General features: G+C 36.5%; 1 protein-coding gene across 1 annotated transcript in view; it reads left to right on the forward strand.

Moving 5' to 3' along the window:
• The first annotated feature begins 2,074 nt into the window (after positions 1-2,074).
• The window catches only part of CYBB (cytochrome b-245 beta chain), a 31,139-nt gene continuing 8,401 nt past the window's right edge, over positions 2,075-24,812 (forward strand). The window contains exons 1-8 of the mRNA XM_037059557.1: positions 2,075-2,188; positions 4,657-4,752; positions 6,175-6,285; positions 12,983-13,067; positions 14,886-15,031; positions 15,936-16,126; positions 20,044-20,173; positions 22,615-22,707. Of these exons, the coding sequence (XP_036915452.1) occupies positions 2,144-2,188; positions 4,657-4,752; positions 6,175-6,285; positions 12,983-13,067; positions 14,886-15,031; positions 15,936-16,126; positions 20,044-20,173; positions 22,615-22,707 (897 nt within the window). The 5' untranslated portion in view covers positions 2,075-2,143. The remainder of the gene's footprint in view (positions 2,189-4,656; positions 4,753-6,174; positions 6,286-12,982; positions 13,068-14,885; positions 15,032-15,935; positions 16,127-20,043; positions 20,174-22,614; positions 22,708-24,812) is intronic.

Consider the following 24,812-nt stretch of genomic DNA (forward strand, 5'->3'; position numbering starts at 1 on the left):
CATAAATAACTGGCATGTGTTTTGACTGTGTTTCTTTGAATTCATCTGTGTGTAATGGAACCATGAAGCTAGTGGTCCTTTATGTGGGTTACATATTATCCAAGAGCAATGGAGAAGGTCATAGTTGAGTATGAGATATCATCTCATATCTGTCATAATGGCTACTATCAACAAACATCAAGAGCTGGCAAGGATATGGAGAAAGGGGAACACTTTTGTGCAATTGGTGGGAATGCAGACTGGTGCAGCCACTGTGGAAAGCAGTATGGAGAAACCTCAAAAAATTAAAAATGGAACTGCCTTATGACCCAGTTATCCCACCTCTGTGACTGTATCTGAGGAAACTCAAAACACTAATCTGTAAGAACATAAGCACCCCTATGTTCATTGCAGCATTATTTATGATTACCAAGATATGGAAGCAGCCCAAGTGTCCATCAGTAGATGAGTGGATAAAACAACTATAGGACATTTACACAATGGAATACTACTTGGCTATAAAAAAGAAGGAAACTTTACCCTTTGTGACAGCATGAATGGACCTGGAGAACGTTATACTAAGTGAAATAAGCCAGTCTGGAAAAAAGAAATACCATATGATCTCACTCATATGTGGAATCTAATGAACAAACTGAACTAACAAGGAAAATAGAGACAGACTCATAGGTAGAGAGCAGATGACAGCTAAGGGAGGGTGGAGGTGAGGAGGTAGAGGGATTGAGCAAAAGGAAAAATGACTGATGGACATGGACAACACTGCGGTGATTCTGAAGGGAGAAGGGTATAAGGGGACTAAAAGATAATGAAAAAATACAATAAAAATTAAATTAAAATAAAACAATATTAAAATAATAAAGTAAAAATAAATAATAAAAAATGAAAAATAATATTGCTTTCCCAATTGTCATAATTCTGGAGGCTGTCCCAAGTTGTTCATAGGCAACAACCAAAAGAGTTCATGCCTCTCATTCTCTTTTTTACTTCTCTCATTCCCCTTTGTTCCTCCAATTTCTTCCCTTACCTCTCTAGTAAGTATAGCTGTTGTACAACCACCCTTGTGCAATTAGTCAAGTTTGATCTCATAGTGGGGTTACCATCCTGCGATCCATTCCTTTCATGTTCTGAAGACTGGGTAGTAGTCAAGAAAAATGCTAAATCTGGATTTTGGCATCTACCACATCTGACCTACTTTTGTTCTGACCCTGTTTCATACTTGGCCTAGAAGATGTCATATCTGCCTGGAAATAATATAATCATCTTAGCATTTTTGGTATATTTGTTATATTTTCATTTTCTATACTTGTATTTGGAGTGATTTAGGGTGGGATTGACACAGTCAAGCTTTTTTTCTGGTTATATGGTTAAAAGTATAGCCAAATTCCTTGTGTTTTAAATCCTAGCTCCACTATTTTTAAACTGCCGACTTTTGCCAAATAAACTGCTCTGAGTCTCAGGTTCCTCATCTGGAAATATAATCATAATAATAGAACCTACATTATATAGGTTGAATTGTTATAATCAAGTGAATTACACATCCTGAATTTACATATGTGTGTCTTTGTGTATATCAATATACACACATGTATGTGTGCCTCTATATGTATATGTATGTACATATACACATATGTATCTTAGAAAATTAGCACAATGTAAGCATTCTATAAGTATTGACAATAATTATTGTTATTATTTTCTCAACACAACTGAAAATGCTGCTCCAGCCTGTCAAAGTATATCACACCTATTCAATGTTGTTCACCCAGAATGAAGACATGGCTAGTTGGGTGATTTTTTTGAAAAAATTTCTAATTCATAACAGATTAGTCAAAAAGTTAATTCAATGTGTAAATACATCCTATGAATTACACTGTTATTTGTCTCTCAGTGGTAGAAATAAGCTTCATTTATTTCCCACTATATTTACTTGTGATTAGATCACTACAGACTCTTTTTCTGTATTTTTTTGTGGTTCAAAGATTGATTTTTTTTATGAAAACAAGCCTTTCAGTTGACCAATGATTAGCTAATTTCTGACAGTAGAAAAGGAAACAGATTGCCCCAAGGGGCTGTTTTCATTTCCTCATGGGCAGAAGAAGCACAGCAGAAAAGAGAGGCAGACACGAGACAGTAAACCTTTGCTACCATGGGGAACTGGGCTGTGAATGAGGGACTCTCCATCTTTGTCATTGTAAGTACCCATGAGAGATACATTTTGAATTCTCTGACTGATCTAGGTTCTTGGGAACTAAAATAGAGCAAAGCTTTTTTGTTTGTTCATTTTATTTCTTTGATAATATTTATTGAAACTGATTTACTGTGTAAATGAGTTTCACAAATGCAATGATGAACATGCATTCATTTGTGAGTAGACTAAGTCCATTCTTCCAAACTGACTTTTGGAAAGAATATAACAATGGGTTTTCACCTGGTTTATTTTTTTTAATTTTAGGAGTACTAAATTATCCAGCATTTCACAGAGGGAGCAGAAGATATTTCATGCTAATGATCACTGAGTCTGAGTTGTTTATTAATGTTTACTCCAAGACAAACATCTACTTTTTAGTGTTTATACTGCTTTAACAATGTGCAATTGAAATTTTATATGATTTTCCAAATAACAAGCACGACAATACCACATGTGTGGGAAATTAACCTTTATTTCAGTAATTACACAAAAAATGATTGATGTTCTTATCTTTTTGTTTTAAAGTGCCTTCTTATCTCTGAGGAAAATTGAGTTATTTATAAGGTTTATAAAAATTCAAGGGAAAATAATTGAAATTAGAAATCTAGACTCATATATAGTATATATTAATAGATATTATATATGACTATATATAAATCAATTTAATTTATTTTGAGAAACACTGTGTAAGTAAAGATATAGCTAATTTTCAAATAGATAACTTGATTTCTTTAGTTTTTAACATAACAAAGATCAACTATTATTTTATGATGCTGCTCTCAGCAAAGCAATCATGGACAATTGGGAAGATAAAAATGTGACTTGTAACTAGCCTTTCCAAATATCCAATGAGAGCATTATACAGATGTTAAAGAGAATTCATAAATTGAACTTTTGAAAGAATTTATCGTGAAATAAATGTTGAGTCTTTGAGTTTTCAAGATAGAGAGAAATTAGCGGCAAAAGTATATTTGAAATAACACATATTTTGCCATTTTAAAAATATGCCAAGCCAACATTCTAATGTATATAGAATTCTTCTGAGGACTTAGAGCTGTTAACTTGAATTATCACCATTTTATGAACACGTTGCTCCTACAGAAAGCAGTTCAAATTATACTTTTAGATATTACCACCATTTTCCCCAGGAAATGATTTTCTTCTAAATTATACACTCACATACTTGAAAGTGAAGGCACAGCTTGAAAAGCAAGAGTAAGAATGACAAGGGTAGGAAATAGAGAAGTACCTTCTTTTTAAAGAGAGACTGTTCTCAAGTGTCTACGGACATTTAATAGCTTCAAAGCACAGTTAAGAAAAGATTACTATGGAGCTAAAGGTAGAGGACTGGGCAGTGTCACCGACTAATGTAGTCAGTGCTTCAGATTAAATAAGCACTCACAATCTAGAAAGGTCTATTTCTTAAAAAATTTCCTGCCCCTCACATCCTCATTCAAGCTCAATAACACTCTTTCAAATGGTAAGCAAAAGTTACCAAATAGAACTAAAGCTGCAATTTTTAACCTTTTTCATCTCATGGCACACATAAGCTAATCGCTGTAATTCTGCCTCATGCCCATAAATATATTATGCTTTTTTGCCAATATGACAAAAAAGGTATAATCTTGATTCATTCACACCAGATAGCTATTGTTATGTTGGCTGTTGTCTTTTTTTTTTTAAGTTTTTAAAAATATTTTATTTATTTATTTTTAGAGAGAGAGGGAGAGAAACACCAGTGTGTTGTTGACTCTCATGTGCCCCGTACTGGGGACCTGGCCCACAACCCAGGCAAGTGCCCTGACTGGGAATTGAACTGGCGACCTTTTGGTCGCCTGTTGTCAGGCTGGTGCTGACGACCACTGAGCCACACCAGCCAGGGCTGATGTCTTTTTATTTGACAATCTAAGGAAAAAGAGGTCAATGCCCTGACTAAATAGTTAACTATCGCATGTTTTAAAAATTCCTGAGGCACACTGGTTGAAAATCTCTGGATTAAAGGCTTGACATTTTACCCGATGAGACTACCACTAGCTATGGTTGAATGGTGTGGTGGAGGGAGTTGATTGGCACCTGTGAGAGTAGAACACAGAGTCTTACAGGTATGGGGGACAACATAACAACATATTCCTTTACCTTCTCTTTTTAAGAAGAGTCACATGCTATTATCTATATAATATTAAGAAAAAAGAGGAAGAGAAGAAAGAAAGGGAGGTAGACTAGTAGTAACTTGGCATAGTGGCCAAGTAGTAAAACAATCCTGTGGAATGACACAGGATGTAAAGCTCAATTACAGAATACTGTCACTGCTCTAGGAAAGAGCTGGCTCTAAGATGGTTACACCCATCTTTGTAACCATCTGTTTCAAAGGCTGGACTTGGGGAAGTCCTAAGTCTGGTCTGACACCAGTCTTGTGTGAAATCCAGCTGTTGAAATGTGAAAACTTCATGCAACCGTTTCTGTTTCTGCAGCTGGTATGGCTGGGGTTGAACGTCTTCCTCTTTGTCTGGTACTACCAGGTTTATGATATTCCACCTAAGTTCTTTTACACCCGAAAACTTCTTGGGGTAAGTATAAGTTCCACCTCATGCAATATTGACTGGCTTATATTTTAATCAAATATTCATGTTCATAATTCTTTTAGCATTTTCAGTAAATATTCTGACCAACCCAAATAGCACCATCAGTCTCATTCCCTCCATTGCAACCCCTAGACAAGAGTCTTTAGGTCTTCTAGTGTGGGAAAAACAAAAGTATGGCAGGGGTCCAAGCAGTACCCCTTCCTTCCCAAAAAGCACTGGACAAGCATTTAGCTTAAAGGAGAAATCTAATACTGGCTCTGGAATTGAAGGGTAGGTTGGGGGGGTGTATCCAGGTATGATACAGTTAGGACGAGTGAGACTTTTCACATTCTCTAAATCATCTGATTCCTACCACTTTTGTGAGTGGAGAACCCTGCTCCTAGTGGCAGGGTTCATTTCATGTAATGAAATGATTTTCAGGAAATAAGCCTCTTCCTACAGATGGAGCCTTTGAGGGGTTTGCCCAAGAGTTACATTCGTTGATTAGGCTAGCAGAGTGAAGGTCCCCAACTTTTCTTGGGTACATTAGCCATTCTCAGTTTTGATGAACTCCCAGGTCTCTTCTTCATCACAGGTGAAAATAATTACAACTATAGCTACCACTCAGAGGATATTATTTGCTACATCATGCTGAAACCATGCATTCATTTCTTAATAATAATAATTATTATAATTATAGTATAAATCATATGTATAAATAATTATATTATATTATATTATATTATATTATATTATATTGTATTATATTATATTATTATGGTTGTTGTTAACCTATTCAGGTTGATGCTGAGAAGGATGATTTCCCATTGTTTTTCCCCTTCACAATATGCAACTTCCTTAGATATTTCAAGGAACAATTATAATACTAAAGCATTATACTGTACCAACTTAGGTTTAAGGTCAGTCTAAGTGCTAAGAAAACTTTCTTCAAAAACCCCAGTTTTTATACTGAACTGGGGTTAATGACATGCATGCTTAAGTATTTAGGGGGAAGCAAACTGATGTCTGCAATTTACTTTGAAGTGCATCAAACGTAAGATATGTTGATGGATGGACAGAGTGATGTGTAGATTGATGGATAGATGGGTAGGTATGGGATAAAGCAAGCATAGTAAAATGTAAAAGATGGAATTGGGGAGATGGATAAATAATATTTAATATGAAATGATTTAAAATTATCTTTATGTTTGAAAAGTTTCATTAAAAAATACTGGGGTTACGAGTAAGGCCAAGATTAAAACAAAATGTCCCAGCAGACCCTGAAGTATAAACCCTTGGCTCAGAAGGATCTTTCTTTCCAGACAACTTGATGTCTCTGGTGTGTGGGCTTTATGTTGGGAACCTTGGGGAACTGGGTGAGTTCTGTGCTCACAGACATCACCTTACTCCCTCTTCTGTCTCTTCTAGCGAGCACTGGCATTGGCTAGGGCCCCTGCAGCCTGCCTGAATTTCAACTGCATGCTGATACTGTTGCCAGTATGTCGAAATCTGCTCTCTTTCCTCAGGGGTTCCAGTGCGGTAAGAATAAACATTTACAAAATTTGAGCTCCTCAAAGTTTGAAACGCCATAAAGCTAATTGTCCTTTCTTAGAAAAAGAAAAATGGTTTGTGAGGATTTCAGCATCTGTAGAATATTCATGAGCCAAGCCATGCTTGATTCTGTACTTTGCTTCTATATAACTTGCTGATGAAACTCCCTGAGACAACCATTTAACCTGAAACAGGCATTAAAAAAACAACCACCAATCAATCTACATCTTAATAAAAACAATAAAGCCCATGTGCATGCACACACACAGACACACAAAATGTAGTATGTATATATGTGTATATAAACAGGGTTTTATGGGACTGACATGAAATTTGGAAATTAATCTTACAGTGCTATGTTTTTCAAGATTTTTAAGTCAGAGAAAATCTCTTTTGTGCATAACATCCCAAGCAGATGGAACCAATGGGCAAAGAGTCACACTATAATGAATGTGATTAAGAAGTGTTAGGCCCAAGGAATTGAGGAGTTCACAGCTTTCTGATTGCCCAGGGCTCTTTTCACTCTCAATTCAGCAATTTCTTGAGCTCTGGAATGTACTATGCTAGAAGGGAAAAATATTATGTAGAAAGTACTTTCGTAACCTGTAAAATTGTATACAAATTTCTTATTAATATTATTATACAAAGATGAGAAACATGGAAGTTAGTATCTACACATGATACTAAAATAAATGGGTTCCACAAAACATTATGAATAAGGAGCTACAGTGAATCAAAGGAGGGGAAGTTATATCAGGTGGGCAGAGGATGAGCAAAGGCTTCTTGGAGAAGGTGGCATAAGATATGAGTATATAAGGGTAAAATAATCCTCTAGGAAGTGTAAATGCGAGAGAAAAACATTCTACCTGGAGAACACGACATGGGCAAAAGCACAGGAAATGGCGAGGAAATCATATTCTTAAATGTCCTGAATAAGCATGACTTCTGGCTCCCCTTTGGACTTTTTTTTGCCATTCCTAACCACACCAGAACAGCTCTTCCAAAGTTAGAGATTGATACCCTGGTGGGATCTCTTCCACTAGCTCATTAGTGTCTAGTAGCCTCTTCTTTTTCTCTTAATAAAATGTATGTTTTAAATATTAACTAGCTTTTAAAAATGACCTATTGAGTTGATATAATTTCTAGAAGAGAGCAGCAAACAATCTATTTTGATTGGAAAGTAGGTAATGTAAAAGACAGATACCTGAGATAAGGCTGAAGTGGAAGCTGAGCTTTGCTGGTAAACTAGGGCCTTGAAAGTATAGCTGAGGAGGTAATACCTAATTTGGCAATCACAGAATATATTGGGAAAGGAAAGGAGTGGTCTAAACTGTCAGTAATAAGGAGAAGTTGCTTTGAAATCTGCCTCACTTTTCCTAGTCATACTAGATTCATACTGATCCTAAGGGGAATTTTTTTCAAGAACAGTGCAACACTTGATTTACTAATATAGAATTAGCAGAGTACAACTAACAGTAGACATTGATTACAAAGATTTCCAAATAATCTTTCAACTCAAGAAACCACAAAAGTAAACTTTCATTTGCTTAAAAGCTTTATTAGTGAGCCACATGCAAAGTACAATATCTGATATACCATAGGTACCCAGTGGACATTTGCTAAATGAAGTTCATGCTCTGTAGCATTTTGTTTTTAAAGAGACATGATTCATTTTTATTCCTCCCCCCTTCCCTATTCAAATACTGTGTATTTAGAGGAAGTAAGCCTTGAGAAATAGGCAGTGTTTTCACCAGGATGGCCCATTAGGAAATCCTCATTACCCAACAGGCCCAAATTGCACTGTTGCAGCTGTTGAGCTGCTGTACCCCATGAGCAGTGCCTGTTGTAATGACTGATTTTAGGCTTCCCGTGGCCCAGGAGGGAAAATCCTCATGAAAATCTCTAAAGACAGGGATGAAATGAGGCTTCGCTTCAAATTGCAGTGAAGCTCAGCTCTTAAACCAGAAAGACCTGTATGTAAAAGAATATATATATATATATATATATATATATATATATATGTATATACATTTTAAACTAGCAGCAAGCAACATTTTTTACAGATGGGTGTATCCCTCCTTCTGGGTTTTCCAGCCTAAAATGTAAATTTTCCAAATGAAACTGAGTTTTCTGATAGGGATTAAAGTGAGTGAGCATGTTGTGACTGACGTTGGAAATCATAATAATTGTCACTTACTGAGTCTTCATGAACCTCACCTCATGAAATTTGGCTATCAGGCCAGTGAGGTGAAGATGAAATTAAATAGGAGTATTGTGATCCAAACAAAGGTCATTGTACTCCCAGAGCCTATTCACTTTCCTACATGCCACCTAAACTCAAAACTGCCCTATTGTGGTATTATGGTCTTAGAAAGTTCATCATATATATGGATGTTTGAGAATGCTAATAACCTCTGCTAAAAATGACAAGGACATTGTAACTTCAAGGGTTCATTAGTAGAACACTATGCAAACCAAATAGCCACAGAACTTCTGTTCAGTTTCTAATGGTTTCAATCATTTAAACTTTGCTTCATAATCCTTCTGGTTTCCTGGAGAAAGAACGATGAAAAGTTGGTCAACCCCAGGAAAAATAGGGGTAAAGACTCAGCCTGCTTTGTTGAGAAAAATGAGGAAGGATAGGATTTAGCATACAGAAATCCCCAGAGTTTCAAAATGATTTGTCAGGATGCGGAAAAGAAAACAGTGTGGCAAGTGTAGCTATGTGGGTGAATACATCTCTGTAGGGTTAGAATAATCACCTTAGATTCTAAGATAGTGAAAATGTAATTCATTTAAATAAATTATTATTAAAGAATTTTTAAAAGTACATTATATATTGCTATGCAGACAGGAAGTTTATCTTCTAGCTGAGGAGCCAAGCCATATTAAATGAGAGGTTTAATAATGATGCAATAAAATCAAATATTTATTAAACACTTCTCAATGAATCTATGAAACAGACCTAAGGGGAAAGAACTTTGATAAGTATATAGGTAAAGAAACTGGAAATTGAGTAAGTTGTTCAACATCTCACACCTAGGTGGTAGGGTCAGGATGCAACACAGGTATATCTCATGGCAAAAGTTGCTCTCTGAAGTATAATTCAGTGCTGCTTTCTGACCCTATTTTTTCATTCTCTTGTTCATAGCACTTCAATTCCGTTCCAACCTCCACCAATGACTGTGTTAATTATCTGTTACTGTGTAATAAATGGCTTAAAACAACCCCAATTTTTTACCTCACAGTTCTGCAGGTCAGACATTCAGCATTGGTAGTTGGGTAGTTGGGTATCTAGGTATCAAGTGGGCCAAATTTGCATATGGAAACTCGGTAAAAATGTTCTTCTGGTCTCACTCTTGTTAGCAAAACTCAGTTCCTTGTAGTTGTAGGACTGAGGTCTCTGTCTACTTGCTAACGGTCATCTAGGGGCTGCTCTTGGATCCTAGATTTTCTGCACTCCTTGTCATGTGGCCCTGTAACTGCAGATCCAGTTCAAACTGGTCCTGTCCTGTCTCTAACAAGACCTGGAACCAAAGTTCACACTACTTATGAGTAACACTTGTGAACACCACCCACAAATTGCACTTGGGAATCCTTAACTGTTCCCCTCCCCCAGCCCTGCCATGGAAACAAAGAACCAAGACATGACAGGAACCTGAGTACAGAATTGAAGGGTCTATCGTCTAAGATCTGGTGCTGAAACTCCTTAAAATCCTGCCCTGAGCCCTGCATTGGGGAGCCAGATTTGAGCCTTGCCTTCTGTCTCCTTGCCAGTTGACTTGAAGATAAAGGCCTTTTCTCAAAAGCTAATGCCATAGTATTAACTTCTTTGTACATTGAGTGACAAGTCCTTGCTTGGTAACAGTCCCCTCCATCTTCAAGTCATCTGCATCAAGCCCCTCTCAAGCCACTAATCTCTGACTTCTTCCAACTCTAATTTATAGACCCACATTTGAAGGGCTTTTGTGATTGAGTCGGGCCCACCCAGATAATCTCTCATAATGCCAATTGATGAGTTTATCTCTTTGAAGTCCCATTTGCCACGTAAAGCAAGAAAATCACAGGAGTGACATCCATCATAGGCCAGGTCTCACTCACACTGAAAGAGAAGAGATTATATAAGGTCATTGGGAATCATCTGAGACTTCTAATTACCACAAGAACTCTAAGAAACAATCGGGAAATAGGAAAAATATTTCCTTAAAATTGTAGAGAATATAAAGTAGTAAAACACAGGAAGAACTTGAAATAAATACAAAAGACAATGAGGTTATTTAAGAAAACAAGGACAGTCTCTTTTTTTTTTTTACCAACAGGTATGTAAAATAAGTGATTTCAAACAGGAAACCCTTGTTTTGAGAGCCTGGGTCACTGCTGGACTGCATGGATGGTCACTTCATTGTAGCAGGTGCCATTGGTGCCCACTCATATTCCCTCCACACTGACAGTTCCAGTACATGGGCAACTGCCTTCTGGAAGCCCCAGTCATTCTTTGCTTGATGATTTTCTTTCAGCCATCCCCTGGGACAGGGGATGAATTGCCAGGGTGCCAATGCCCTGAGTACAGCCCTCAGCCAGAGATAGATGGAAGTTGGTAGATGAGTATCAAGCTTCCTAGTCCCTCAGGAAAAGTAAAACAGAATGCAAAACTCTGGGATATGTTCTACAGTCTCTGATCAGAGAGTGCACTGATATATGATATAATAGTGATAGTTGATATAACACACACTTTATAGATTTCCTTCCTTTCCTAGCCTTACTTTCCCTAACCTTGTTTTGTGTGATCACCTTCCAGATAGAGTACTTACGCTTAAAACCTTGGTTTTGGTTTTTCAGACAGGTAGGCTAATAATGCCTATATTTTTACATTTGGTTTGGTGGAAAAGGCATGAACCTTAAAGACAAATAGACTTGGATCCAAGGAATATAAATGTTAGCTTTAGTTTTGTTTTCTGTAAAATGAGGACAATAGTATTTAGGTTATTGTATTAAATGAAGTAATGATTATGGGTAATCTGCCTGGGTCACAGAAGGCTAATTCTTTTTTCCTTTTTCTGAAATCCTCAATGTCTTACTTAGTAGTATTTCTACAGTTCTAGGAATATGCTGTCCTGGTCTAAACAGTCTGCCCTCCCTAGATATAGCTAACTGAGAGATAGTGGAGTAAGCACAGTTTTTCATACAGTTATATCTTTTCTATAAAATCAGAGCATATTATTAAAAATAAGTAAGCCTAAACAAACCAAACAAGCAAGCAAAATACAACCAATGACACTCAAATATGGAACAGGCTGTCAGGGCCCAGAGGGAGAGGGGAGAGAATCATAGGGGAAAAGGGGATGGACTCACATGAACAAGTATAAAAGACACATGGACAATAACTAAGGGTGGGGGGTGGAAAGGGGAGGGAGGCGGGGAGCATGGGGTGGGGGGCGGGCAGGGTTGGGATTATAAGACAGAAACCTGTACTTGAACAAGAATTAAATAAAAATTATATTTAAAAAAAAATAAGTAAGCCAAATATTAAACACACCTATACTTAAATTGAATATGTTTAGAACTAGGTATTTATAATACCTAAGGTGTTTTTTTTAGGGGGTGGAGGGTAGACTGGCACTTCACTCAGCTCTGCTTAAAAGTTCTCTGAATCTCTATGGCAGTACATCTAGTCTCAGGCACAAAGCAGCAGAGGGAGCATTTGACCAGTTTTCAAGAGGGTAAAGCTCTGATTAAACTATAAACCAGGTTCTGAGTCCAGGTTCAAACCCACATCTTCTTACATATGTTGTGAGGACAGTTACACTAATGTATTGAGCAAAATACTGTTTTTAATATCAAAATAATCATATAAGTTATAAAATATCAGACTATTGATATCTTTGGCATCAGGCAATTTTAGTTTAAATACCAGCACTGCCACTTATTAACTATGTGACCTCAGGCAAGGTAACCTCTCAGTACCTTTGTTTTCTCCTGTTATGTAGTAATAATCATGGTACCTCCCTGATAGGAATGGTGTAAAAATGAAATGAGTCAATGCATGTAAAACAATTAAAGCAGCATTTTGCATACTCTCTTTGTAAATATTACCTGTTGATTTTTGTGCCATTATTATTTGGTTAATGATGTACCTTGTGATGTTGTCTCCATCCACATAGGCAAGTGAACTATTTTATTCTCCTCCCATAGTGTACATCCTATAAGGGTGTTGAACTACTCACTTGTAGAACTGTTCACTTGTCTGTGTCCCCATTAGACTGTCAGGTCTTTGAGGGCAGGCCAGTCCTTTGTTGATTTCTATAGCCTCTGTTTATAATAAATTAGTTTAAACTAGAAACTATGTGATTAGATGTTTTCTGTCCAAATTCATATTTTATACAATTAACCAATGGATTTCTGGAGAGACTTTTTAGGTCACTCGTACGGGACATAAAATATACTGGTTGATCCAACTATGCCATGTCTTGGCCCTTTAACATTGGGAAGATGACTGCATCAATCTGAGCCTCAGTTTTCTCATCTGTCAAATGGGTAGAATGAAATAGTTTTTAGGATGGTTGTGAGAATTAATTAAGGTGCTATGTACCTAATGCCTGGAACAGAGAAAACAATTAACAATTGTTTATTAACAATTAATAGCTATTAACAATTACTATTTCATTATTTTCTTCTTAATCCAAAGTGTTGCTCAACAAGAATTCGAAGACAACTGGATAGGAACCTCACTTTTCATAAAATGGTGGCATGGATGATTGCACTTCACACTGGTAGGTTTATTAAGATATTTGAGACTGCAAAGAAAAATTGGAACAAGAGAGTTCCCTCTATTCTTAGATACTTTTAAAAATAAGAGGTCAACTTTCATAAGCATATTAAGTAATGATTAGATATGTTGTATTTTTTAATGAGTTCTGTTAAAAAATATTTACCTCTCTTTCCACCATCCCAATATTATGATTTATTCCTTCAGGTATTAATACTTTTTTATCTTGGGCTCTTCTGATAAAATCCCAGTATCTTCACCTCTTTTCACCCTTTTTATTATCAAAAATGTTTGTCACTCCACATATAAGAGCTTTTATTCATTCATTAAAAAATTTTTTCTTTGAACATGTAGAGTCCTGACTTTCTTGTAGTAACCTTAGAGGGGCCACAGCTTATAACAACCCCTTAAAATAGAGTTTGTCAGCTAAACACTTTATTTATTATTAGCGTTTATATATATATATGTATATATATAATAGGTAGACATATATTTAAATATTTATATATATAATGTGTTATCATTATAACCATTAAGGTAGTGGTGTTGGAACAGGAAGGTGTTGGAACTATAGCTGGCATGGCAGCTATAGTTAATAAAACTATATTTCATGCTCTATTTCAAAGTTTCTAAGAGGGTAGTTCTTTAAAGTTCCCATAACTAGGAAATAATTCTGTAATTATGTGTGGTGATGGATCCTTTTGCAATATATACAACTATCAAATCATTATGTTATACACCTGAAACTTATGTAAGTCAATTATACCCTAATTAAACACTGCTTTAAAAAAAACAGAAAGGAAAGGATGTATCTAGAACCCTTATCAAATCTCCACTAGGTCACTTAATAAATAATTGATGTGCCAGACAAGAGGTATGTACACATACACAGTGATGAAAAAAAAGAGATTTTTACTCTGCCTTTAAGGAGTTTGTCCCTGAGTAAAACAGGCTTAGATTGCAGACATTCAACTGGGATCATGCAGGCTTTCTGACCTGTGGAAAATAAAATGTTTCAAAAGTGAAATGTATCATAAAATCTTGTTAGGAACCAACATAGTGTAATGGTTAACAGCACAGATTTGTGGGCCAAACTGCTTGGATTTGATTCTTAACCCTGGTACTTATTAGTTTGATGACCTTGGACAAAATTCTAAAGCAATCTGTGCCTCAACTTCTTCATCTGTAAGATAAGATGATAACATTATTTAAATCATTTACTCATAAGAATTAAGTAATTATAAAGCCCTTAAAGCACTGCTTGGCATGTAGTAAGTCCTGCTTGTTAAGTAAAGAATGTATTATTTTTTAAAAAAGAGAATCATTTTTATGGCTATTGGTTTGTATCAGCTCAATATAACATTGTCATCTCTCTCTGGAGTTATGTCAGACAGGTGAACGGAACAACCAAAGGCATATGTTACATGAGAGTCTTTATGTTTGAACATAAATATATCATAGGAAGAAAGACAATGAGAGGGCATCTCAATATCCTCAGAGACCAAAGTTATTTTGTAGAATCTTAGAACTTGGTTAGGTGTTTAGGATCATTTAGTTCAATACTCTCATTTTGCAAATTAGGAAATCAAGGCCAGAGAAGTTAAATAATTTGCCTACGCCCACACAACTAGCAAATAGCTTACCCACTAGAATTGCTTACCTCTCTGATACTGGAGACCTAGTTTTTGTTTATCAGTGTCCTGGCCCATTCCTGTGTTTCTGTGTAACCTATCATGGAGTCTGGGGCTATAGGCAAACTCAGCCTACAATAAAATTGTTCATACGCTTCACCCTGTTTGTTTTTCTTCTCTGCCCTCTTTAGCGATTCACACCATTGCGCATCTATTTAATGTGGAGTGGTGTGTGAATGCCAGAGTCAACAATTCTGATTCCTACTCAATAGCACTGTCTGACATTGGAGATAAGCCTGGTGAAACTTACCTCAATTTTGCTCGAGAGAGAATCCCGGTAAGAATCTTGTTTCCTGATTCTTATGTTCCATAGGCCATTGAAACTGAGGGCTATATTTTAATGAGTTAAGGACTTCGCTTGGCCAGAACCACAAAAGTTGACTATCAGAGGAACAAGTCTGTAGGTTCTAAGAAAGTGGGTACAGAGAAAGTATCTCCCACATTCCTGAACCCATGTGTAGAAGGTCATTAGATATTTTTCAGTTCCTTAAGTTTACCTGTGAGAATGTGTGGGTAGAGCCTGGAGTAACTCAAGCTCACCCATGGCAAGGCCCAACAGAAAGCCAGAAATACACATGTGGTCAAACAAAGTTGGAGTTATTACTTACTGCAGCAAAAGAGACAACACACCATGAGGAAGTCTGGGGGATCTCAGAAGGATGTTAAGAAAGGCTTGTTATAGGACCTGGAATTGTGTTAAATGATCTGGGAGGAGCTTAAGGAAGCAAGGATTTGCTCTGGATCAGGCATAGTCAGAAGGCAGGTATACTTCTAAGATTGTGTATGTAAATTTCTTTCTAGAAGACACAAGGGAATAGAATGGGACTAAATCTTTAATAATTAAAGAAGTAGCCTTCACCCACGGCCTTTTCCAAATCAAAGAGAGAAAGATATTGAGCCCCTTTTAGGCCATATTATTGTAGAATGATTTCTTTTATTTGATACTCCCTTACAACTATTTCAGTATATTGATTTATATTATTTATGAAACCTCAACCACATAAGACATTTTGAAATTGAGAAATATCTATTCCAAGTCTGTATCCCTCTGTGAGGGCTGTTTAGGGTTATGTAAAGAGGGAATGAAAATACCTGTTTCCCTATACTCTGGACACTTTATATATAGCTAGTCCTGCATTTGAAAGCCTACAAAAATGTGTATATGTATTTGCATTTTATAGAATCCTGCAGGAGGCCTGTATGTGGCTGTGACTCGGTTGGCAGGCATTACTGGAATTGTCATCACACTGTGCCTCATATTAATTATCACCTCTTCCACCAAAACCATCCGGAGGTCTTACTTTGAAGTGTTTTGGTACACACACCATCTTTTTGTGATCTTCTTTATTGGTCTCGCCATCCATGGAGCTGAGTAAGTGTTTAAACTTCAGGGCCAAGTACTTCATGTCAAACCTTCAGTTTCTAGGTATGATGATGCTCTGTTAGAGGCACAGTGACTTCCTTGACTGTGTGTGGTCAACTGGTCTTCTGAGGAAATATGAGGGGACAACAGAGGTCATTGTGATAGACACCACTCAGTGGCAGTTTAGTTTCTTACACCCAATTAATAGCTATTCATAAAGCTGCTATTTGTAGCAAATTTGAAAATATATCAAAGTTTGAGTATCTTTGCAAGTATATAAAACATGTTGAGATTGCTCATATGGTCTTGGATGTATGCAATGATGTTTCCTGTGGTTTAATCATGAATATATTGGACAAAATCCCAAACAAAAGGTTAATGATTAATAAGTTGAAAGAGTTTTCTGTAGTTCAATGAGTTTTCATTCAAGCCAATCATTTATTGATTGCCTACTGTGTATAAGTGTTGGCAACCGCTCTGCCTGGTTTCAGGAGTTGCAACTGTCCCCCATGTATGAGACCGAGTGAGCAACCTCTGGACTGCCAGCCACTGAAGAGACAAAGCTTGCCTCTGGCAGCAGTGCTGCTTCTGCTTCATCCCCTGCCCCCAACGTTTGGTCGGTTAGTCAGTGATGGGTAAGACCCCTCAGAGGAGGGGCAACCTAAGCCAGACACAATCACTTGGGAGGCCTTCAAGGAAGGACTTGGGGGCTGCAGCGAAGAGGGAGTGATGGACCCTTGTCCCCCAGCTATTCTGACATGGCCTGAGTCCCCATTTCCATCTGGGAGAAGTGCTTCCTGGCTCTAATCTACTTAAGCCTAAAAACCTATGGCTGGGAGGGTGGTGCAGCCCTTTGCTGGCTAGAGAGGGATCCAGGGTGATAGGGCATAAGAAAGAGTTCCTAAAGTCCTGTGAAGCCTGCTTTGCTAAGAGTGCTTTCATTCATATGATAAGGGTCTGAGCAGAAAATGAGTATGTCTCCCAAAGTTTCTGCAACCCCCTTACCTGGCAGACACTGACTCACACTAAGCCCTCAGATTTCTTTGAAATGTTATCTATTGTTTGATTCTTGCTGCCTGACATTCATTGATGAGCTAGCTTTACCTGTATTCCTGTGTATTACAACCTAAATAAAGCCATTGAAGAAGAGGTTCTTGGTTCTTCTCCTCTGAGAGATTGACTACCTTTCCTCCCCAAGCAGATTTTGTCTTGGCAGGACTATTTTCATCCATGGCAGACGGGGCGGGGGGGACTTGTTGGCAAAGTTGCCCCCACATACAAGAACTGATATCAGGCACTGTGGGGAACCATAGAAGGAAAAATACGTAGTTATTTCCTTCAAGCATTGTCATAATAAAGGTAAGAGCTAACCTCTAGTAAATGTCTGCTATAGATATGAAATGTTTCTTTTAATCCCCAAGAGATAAAGATGCTTTTACTATCCCCATTTCCTGGGGAAATTGTAGACATGGAACCAGGCTAAAATAGGTAAAATATGTAGCACAAGCCACCCAATTTATAAATGGCATAGCTAGGATTGGAGCCCAAGTAGTCTAAGCACCTCAGAGACACAGTGCCTGAACATGTGGTTGGAAGATTTTGCCTTATTGGGAATCCTGTTTAATACTAGGTTCCCTTTATCTACTGTTTCACACTAGTTGATTCCACCTGCACATAAAAGTAGGTTTGGGGAAGTCCACTGGTGTAAATAGTTTTCTGGCCAACTCCAGAAAACTAAGGGTAGAGAAAGTAAATGCTTAAGGTTCAATGACTTTGTTCAAAGCCAAGTTGGCCTAGATGAAGCTAAGTGAGTTTGAAAAGGGGAAGGTTGGGGAGAACATCATTGGGCAACCACTGTATGCATTCTTGATCAACTTGCTGACTCTGACCCCTCAGATACTCTTTCTATGCACTGAAAGTTCTATGTAAAAAAAGAATCTCTTGACTCTCCTAAAGCAATCGAGTATCTTTATTTTTTAAATACATATAACTGTATTTTACTTCTCATTTAAAAAACACCTTAAAATGAAGTGCCCAAAACAACCACATGATGCCTTTATTACTTAAGAAAGAATCCGAAAACCAGAACTTCAGTAACTAGGTTATCTTAAATGAACAGTTTCTCTTTCTCTTTTGTAATTTCAATCCTCATTTTGTAACATCTTGTTCATATTGCAAGATGTTCTTTAGGGGAATATTTTTCTTTTTTAATGAATTTCATCAATTTTTTAATTATGCAGAGGGAATAGCTACCTTAAACTCCAGCTATTCAAAATGCAATTGAGTACCTTTAAATGGGACTTGATCATGATCCAGTTGTTTCAGAAAACCCTAGAGAAAAAAATGAATGTCTCTTTTCTCTTGCTTAGTAATTTCACCACTGTACATCTGTATAGTTTCATAGATATGCATTTCTCTTGGAACTGGCAGAGGAGATATATTTACTCAATTCTGCATTTGAGGAGAATTTGCTACTTAAACTAGTTGTCTAATTGCTCACAGTCTCATAGCTAGGTAGTAGTTGAACTGGGAAAAAAAAAATCCAGGCTTTCTGATTTCTGGTCCTGGCATTGACAAGAGGAGAAAATCAGATTTTTTTATTACATCCTCTTCATGTGAACTTGGGTATTAAGAACTTAAATACTTATCATTTGTTGGATGCTTCCTTTGTTATGCATCATGGCAATTGATTACTGGTATACCTATTTCACACCTGAAGAAACCAAGGTTCAAAAGAAGTTCAAGTTCAACAAACCAGTAAGGGGTTAACCTGGGATTTGAAACCAAGGCTGTCTGGTGTGGATCCAGAACTGTTTTCACCAGATCATTCTACTTTTAGTTACCTAGTGTCTCTAAGCCTTGTTGTCCTCATATGTGAAATGGGGGTACTAATACTTACCTTTCAGGCTCATTATGAGGATTAAATGAGATAATTTGTAGACAGTGTCTTTTCTCAGGCTTGGCACATGACTGATGCTCAATTCAGGGTAATCTCTTCCCCATGACCTAGGAATAGAAATGGATGGTTAATAACCTTGAATTAAGATATTCTCAGAATATGTCAAGTGGCACAATAAATTTTGGTTCCCCTAAATAAACTTCTACAAAGGACATCCAGTGCTTTTTGTTATTATATGTTCTGAATATTTTGCTCTCTATGTTCCTTGAAGTCATGGACATCTCTTACTCAACTTTGTGTCTCTCTTCATCTATCCCTCTAAATCCACATTTTCTTAAGTTTTAGTAATTATTCAATTAGTATTTATTGAAGTTAATAGGCTTTGAGAACTTCAAGGGAGAAACCATTAGTGTTCACATCTGTGAGAATGTCTTAATCTCTACAAAGTTAAGTTTTCTTAAATTGATCTCAATCTTTTGGATTAATTTAGATAATTTCAAAACAAATAAAGCACTTGTACTAAGCCTCATGGCTACTGTACGATTGCAGGGGATGTCAACTACACAAGGGGAATAAAATTAACCTGTGTTCTGCTGGCCAAGGTCTTTGCTTGTAGGAGTGTCCTCACAGAGGGGATATCTTGTTCTAATTTGCACAAAAGCACTGTTTCAGCAAGTAGTTGCTTTGTTAGATTTTCAGTTTTTCTCTTTTTGTTTGTTTATAAAAGAAAATAATTCTAGAAACAGGAGCACAAATGCTCCCTTTAAGAAAACATGTACTTATCCAAAACTTCTCCTCTATAAAATTACATTTAAATATTATTTGTGCCACTGCACATGTTTTTTTATACTGTTGAGGATCATATACTTTCTTTCCCTTTCTTTAATCTATTTGGCGGGAGCAATAAGATATACCTTTTTAGTGAAAAGTATAAGACCCATATTATGATACTTAAAATATGCCCAGAATGTAAAAAATTGCTTAATTTTCTACTACTAAATGATCTATATTTATACTTCTTCCCTAGGCGAATTGTACGTGGGCAGACCCCAAAGAGTTTGAAGGAGCACAATATATCAATATGCCACAACAAAATCTTCGATTGGGGAAAAATACAGGAGTGCCCAGTCCCTGAGTTCTATGGGAACCCACCTATGGTATGAACAATTCACTGTTGCTATTACAGTTTCATTAGCAAAATCTTTAAATTGTGTCTAAGAAATACATACAAATGTTATAGAACTACTAGAATGTTATAAGTATCTACTTTTTTCTAATAAATTTAGTAGAGAATTATTTCTTGAAAAGTAAACTTTGCATGGGTCTTTTATGAACATCTTGATATAAAAATCAAAAAAGCATCATTTTTGAAAGTGCTCTTTGGGTTTAAGAAATTCCATCTTTTCTCTTTTGGATATGAAGGTCACAATAATACAAGTTAATGATTTTCAGAGGTATTCCATCATGAGCTGAGTTGGGTAGCTCAGATAATTGACTATAAGGAGCTAGAAGACTCTTCAGTTATCAGGAAATAAGACTTTTTGTATAGACTGCAGAGCTGGGAAGGAAATTGATGAAGTGGCACATGAGGTTGCTTTTAGGTATCTGGAAGTCCCATCAGTGGAGCATAAAAGAGGTTGGACATCCAGTTTCATGCTAACATGCAAAGGCACTGCATTGTGCAGCAGGAGTGTGACAAGGTGACAAAGGAAAACATGCTGAAATATTTACCTTCTTTTGTTGGGAGCTCTGAAGAACTCCATTTTATGTATTCTCAATATCTCTGCTATGTAGAGCAAAATGTGGGCCCTGTGATGTTCATTTTCCCCCATGGCAAGCAGTATACTTTGTTCACTATTATGCTAGCCATTGGTATAAAACCAGGCAAAAAAATCAACATTTGTACAGAACTTCTGAGCAGAATTATTCATTTTTTCCTCAAGCACAGTATAATATAAAGATAAACTTCCCATCCCATTTTTTTATTTCTTTTTTCTTACTCTACTAACACAGGAGTATTCTTCCTTGAGACACAGAATGTTCTCTGAGGACTTACTATCTTTAAGCATCTTTGATAATTAATGAAAGCAACCAGACACCTCAGTAAACTGTTTCCACTACGTGCAGACATCAGCAGAAATGCTAAAAAGGGAACTATATTTCAGGTTCTCTGTTATAGGTTAGGGGAAGGCATATTTCCTCGAAGACAGCTGGAGTCAGAGTACTACTGTCTTCACAAGCATCTACCTCAAAGGAATTTCTGGGTTTTGGGGGATGTGAGAGGTAATGTCTAAGACCTGGCTCCATTCAATGGGGCCCCATGGTGGCACCCAGGAAATAGATGATGCCAGACTATTTTAAAAACTTGTGCCAAAAAAAAAGGCCAGTAGCAGAACATTACTCATTTTTTAAGGCAGATATTCTTCAGCTTTGGCTACAAAGGGGAACATGTAGGTGATGTTGCCCTCTAAAATTCTTTGCTACTTCAGGTATTAAACTCGTGTTCTCAACTTCCAATAAAACATTTCTAAAAAAATAATTTAATAGAAAGACCACACGTGAAACAGTGAGAAGCACTTCATTATTGTATTTCCTTCTTGGAATTCATTCTGGAATGCCATCTTTTAGATGATAATTGCCTTCTAAAATTCTTTACTACTTCTAGTATTAAACTAGGAACTTAACTGACTGCCTCCTGGAATGGAGCTGTTTGACCTAAATATTTTTTAAAATACTTTATTTATTTATTTTTAGAGAGAGGGGACAGGAAGGAGAAAGAGTGGGAGAGAAACATCAATGTGTGGTTGCCTCTCATGTGTCCCCCACTGGGGACCTGGCCTGCAACCCAGGCATGTGCCCTGACTGGGAATCGACTGGGAATTGAACCAGTGACCCTTTGCTTCACAGGCCCACACTCAATCCACTGAGCTACACCAGCCAGGGCTGACCTAAATATTTTTACATAACTAACAATGCTACAAGGTAATTCCAGTGTTCTGAAACACCACAGATTCTGACAAGAGGGGAATTTAGAGAAATCTGAAATTCTTTAGGATTTTTTCTATTCAGCAAGTGCATTGCATTGCTCTTAGGAAGTTATCAGGACATTGGAGAAATAGCTAAATTCTTACATAAAATTTCTCATCTTGCAAGAGAATAAATTTTGCTACACAATAATTGAAAGCAATTGCAATATTGCATTAAAAATATGGTGTTGCTGAAATGGTATTTTTTAGGGAAATGTTAATTCCGAAACCAAATTCACTCTGGTGTAGGGTTATTGCAACTGCTGTTGCAACACTAGGAGGAAATCTCATTCTTGTGGGCAGTTCCTCTTGGGAAAGTTTCATGCTGTAGATATAGTTCCCTAATACAGTCATAGAGATTGTTCATTTTTACTGGCTCAAAATTTTATTATTTTAATTTTAGATAATATTTATGCATTATTTTGTAGAAGACATTTTATAATCTAACAAAATATTTTAAAATGCTACAAAGATTAACTTGACTTCTAAAATGTCTTGTCCCCATGAATCTTTTATTAACTATCACCCCTTAAAACATCCTTCTTTAAAATCCTCTTTTTCTCCGGTTACAGACTTGGAAATGGATAGTGGGTCCCATGTTCCTGTATTTCTGTGAGAGATTGGTACGGTTTTGGCGATCTCAACAGAAGGTGGTCATCACCAAGGTATTGACTGGTTTAGGAATTACTAATAGAATGTTACTATAGAATGGAAAAGTCTACCCATGTTCTCTATATCATCAGAGCTCTCTTTTACTCAGTTTCTTTTGATTAAACCTAGAGCAGAGAGATGATGTATTTATTCCAGTGTACTTTGTTTGGTATTCAAATGGTTGGGCCTTTTAACTGGGTAAACTAGAATGATAATTACATTTTCTGTTGAAAAATGAACCCAAATGTTTTGTGTAAATGAATGTGGGGCTTGTGTGTAGAGGAAGGGACATAAGGTAGTAATGTGATTAGTTAAGGGTGGGGAACAAGAGGTGAGTTCAAAAGGGCATACATTGAAACTTAAAATATTCAGATGCCAAACCAGAGAGCCAGGGGTGTGGGTCTGGTTGAAGTTGACATAGTTTCCCAAATCCCTTTAACCTCCTTTTCTGTGCATTGTATGTAATCATAGACTATCAAATAAAGTTCCAAAGTCTCAAGGAAGTTACTAACTAAACTACATCTAGAATTGAGTGCACCAAGTTCCAAGTAAATAGTGGCTTTCCCTCCAACAATTCTATGTTGCTTCTCATTGTTAATAAATTAATTAATTAATTAATCCAACTAAATAAATAGAAATAGAAAGTTCTTATGATAGTTTCAGGAAACCATTTAATAGTTATTTGAACTCTGGAAGTTCTTATAATAGTTTCAGACAAGACTATTTGTATCAAATAACATTTAATTCAATTCAGTTCAGTTCAAAAAGTATTGGTCAAAAGCTTACTATGGGTTATTTTTGCAAAACACATACATTCCTTCTGTCCTTCACCCCAACTTTTCTTTCTTAGCATCTATGGAAGGTCATAGTGAAAAGAGTCTAGCTGGCATTGGAAATCTGGAAATGCAAGAAGCCACTATAGTTCTCCTTTTATGCTACTTATATTGTATTATAAGAAAAAATCCCATAGATCAGCAAAAAGAGCTACCTCAAAATTTTCCTTACTAGACTAGAACTGAATAACCACACAAATATTTCCCTTAAACGTACTTCTAAGGCAAACTTTTTTTCCTTCAAAGAAAACAAATATTCATTTCCTCTTCATATAAGCACACATAAGAAAGAAGTTATTATCTAAAAGTATTTCAGTGATAATGCTGTCCCCTACTACATTTTATTACATTCAATCCCAATTTTGCCTGTGGTAGCAAAATTGCTATATGATAAAAATTGGTTTTGCCATATAATATTGCAACATGGTAACCATAATTTTCAAAATAATTTTTATTAAAGTTTAAATTTGTTTTTAAAATAAAGCTTTACTGCTTCTTATTTCAGTGATGAAGGAAAGTTGGTTATAGTTTTATCATATAAGATATACTTAAGTCACAAGTTTTGGAAATGTTTGGCAATTTTTATTAAAAGGATTTCCCATTCTATTCCTCCTCATTGATGAAAAGAAAAGCTCAGCAAGATCAGTCAACATTAGGAAGCTGGTATTTTTTTCTATTGATTTTTCTTTCCTTGTATATCCTTTGGTTTGTTTTGAGTTGTACATACCAAGTTCTTCTAGGCTTTTCAGGACTCATCAAAGAAACAATATCTTACTTTCTGTGTTGAAACAAAAGCTTATTGTGTTCTATTTAAAAAATTATTTATCAACTCAGCAATTGATGGACATTTGTACTATTTCCATTTTTTATGCTATTACAAACAAAGATGTTATGAACATCCATATATGTGGATGGATGGCAATGGGTTGGTAGGGGTTGGATTTGGAGAGATAACTGGTATTACCCAAATGGGGAGAAATGTAGAAACAATGTATGGAGTTAGAAAGGTTCAAGCTGTGACTTAGGACAAAGGCAGACAAAGATAGTTATCCTTGGTTTGGGAGATGTTGCTATAACTTGCCAGTGGGATCTTCTTCTATCCAGATGCTCTTGATCAATCCCTAGGGAGACAGGAAGGCTGAGGAGTAAACCATCTCTTCTTTCTTTTTCTAGCCCCTGCCTTGAATTCTTGGAGAAAAAATATGGTAATAAGATGGTATCTTAGGTTGAATTCCCCTGTAAAGACACTGAGATAGAAAACTGCATGCAGTTTTATTGGAGCATGT

This window comes from Sturnira hondurensis, unplaced genomic scaffold (genome assembly GCF_014824575.4).
Source record: "Sturnira hondurensis isolate 20B ecotype Veracruz unplaced genomic scaffold, ASM1482457v3 Scaffold0011192, whole genome shotgun sequence".
Taxonomy (NCBI): domain Eukaryota; kingdom Metazoa; phylum Chordata; class Mammalia; order Chiroptera; family Phyllostomidae; genus Sturnira; species Sturnira hondurensis.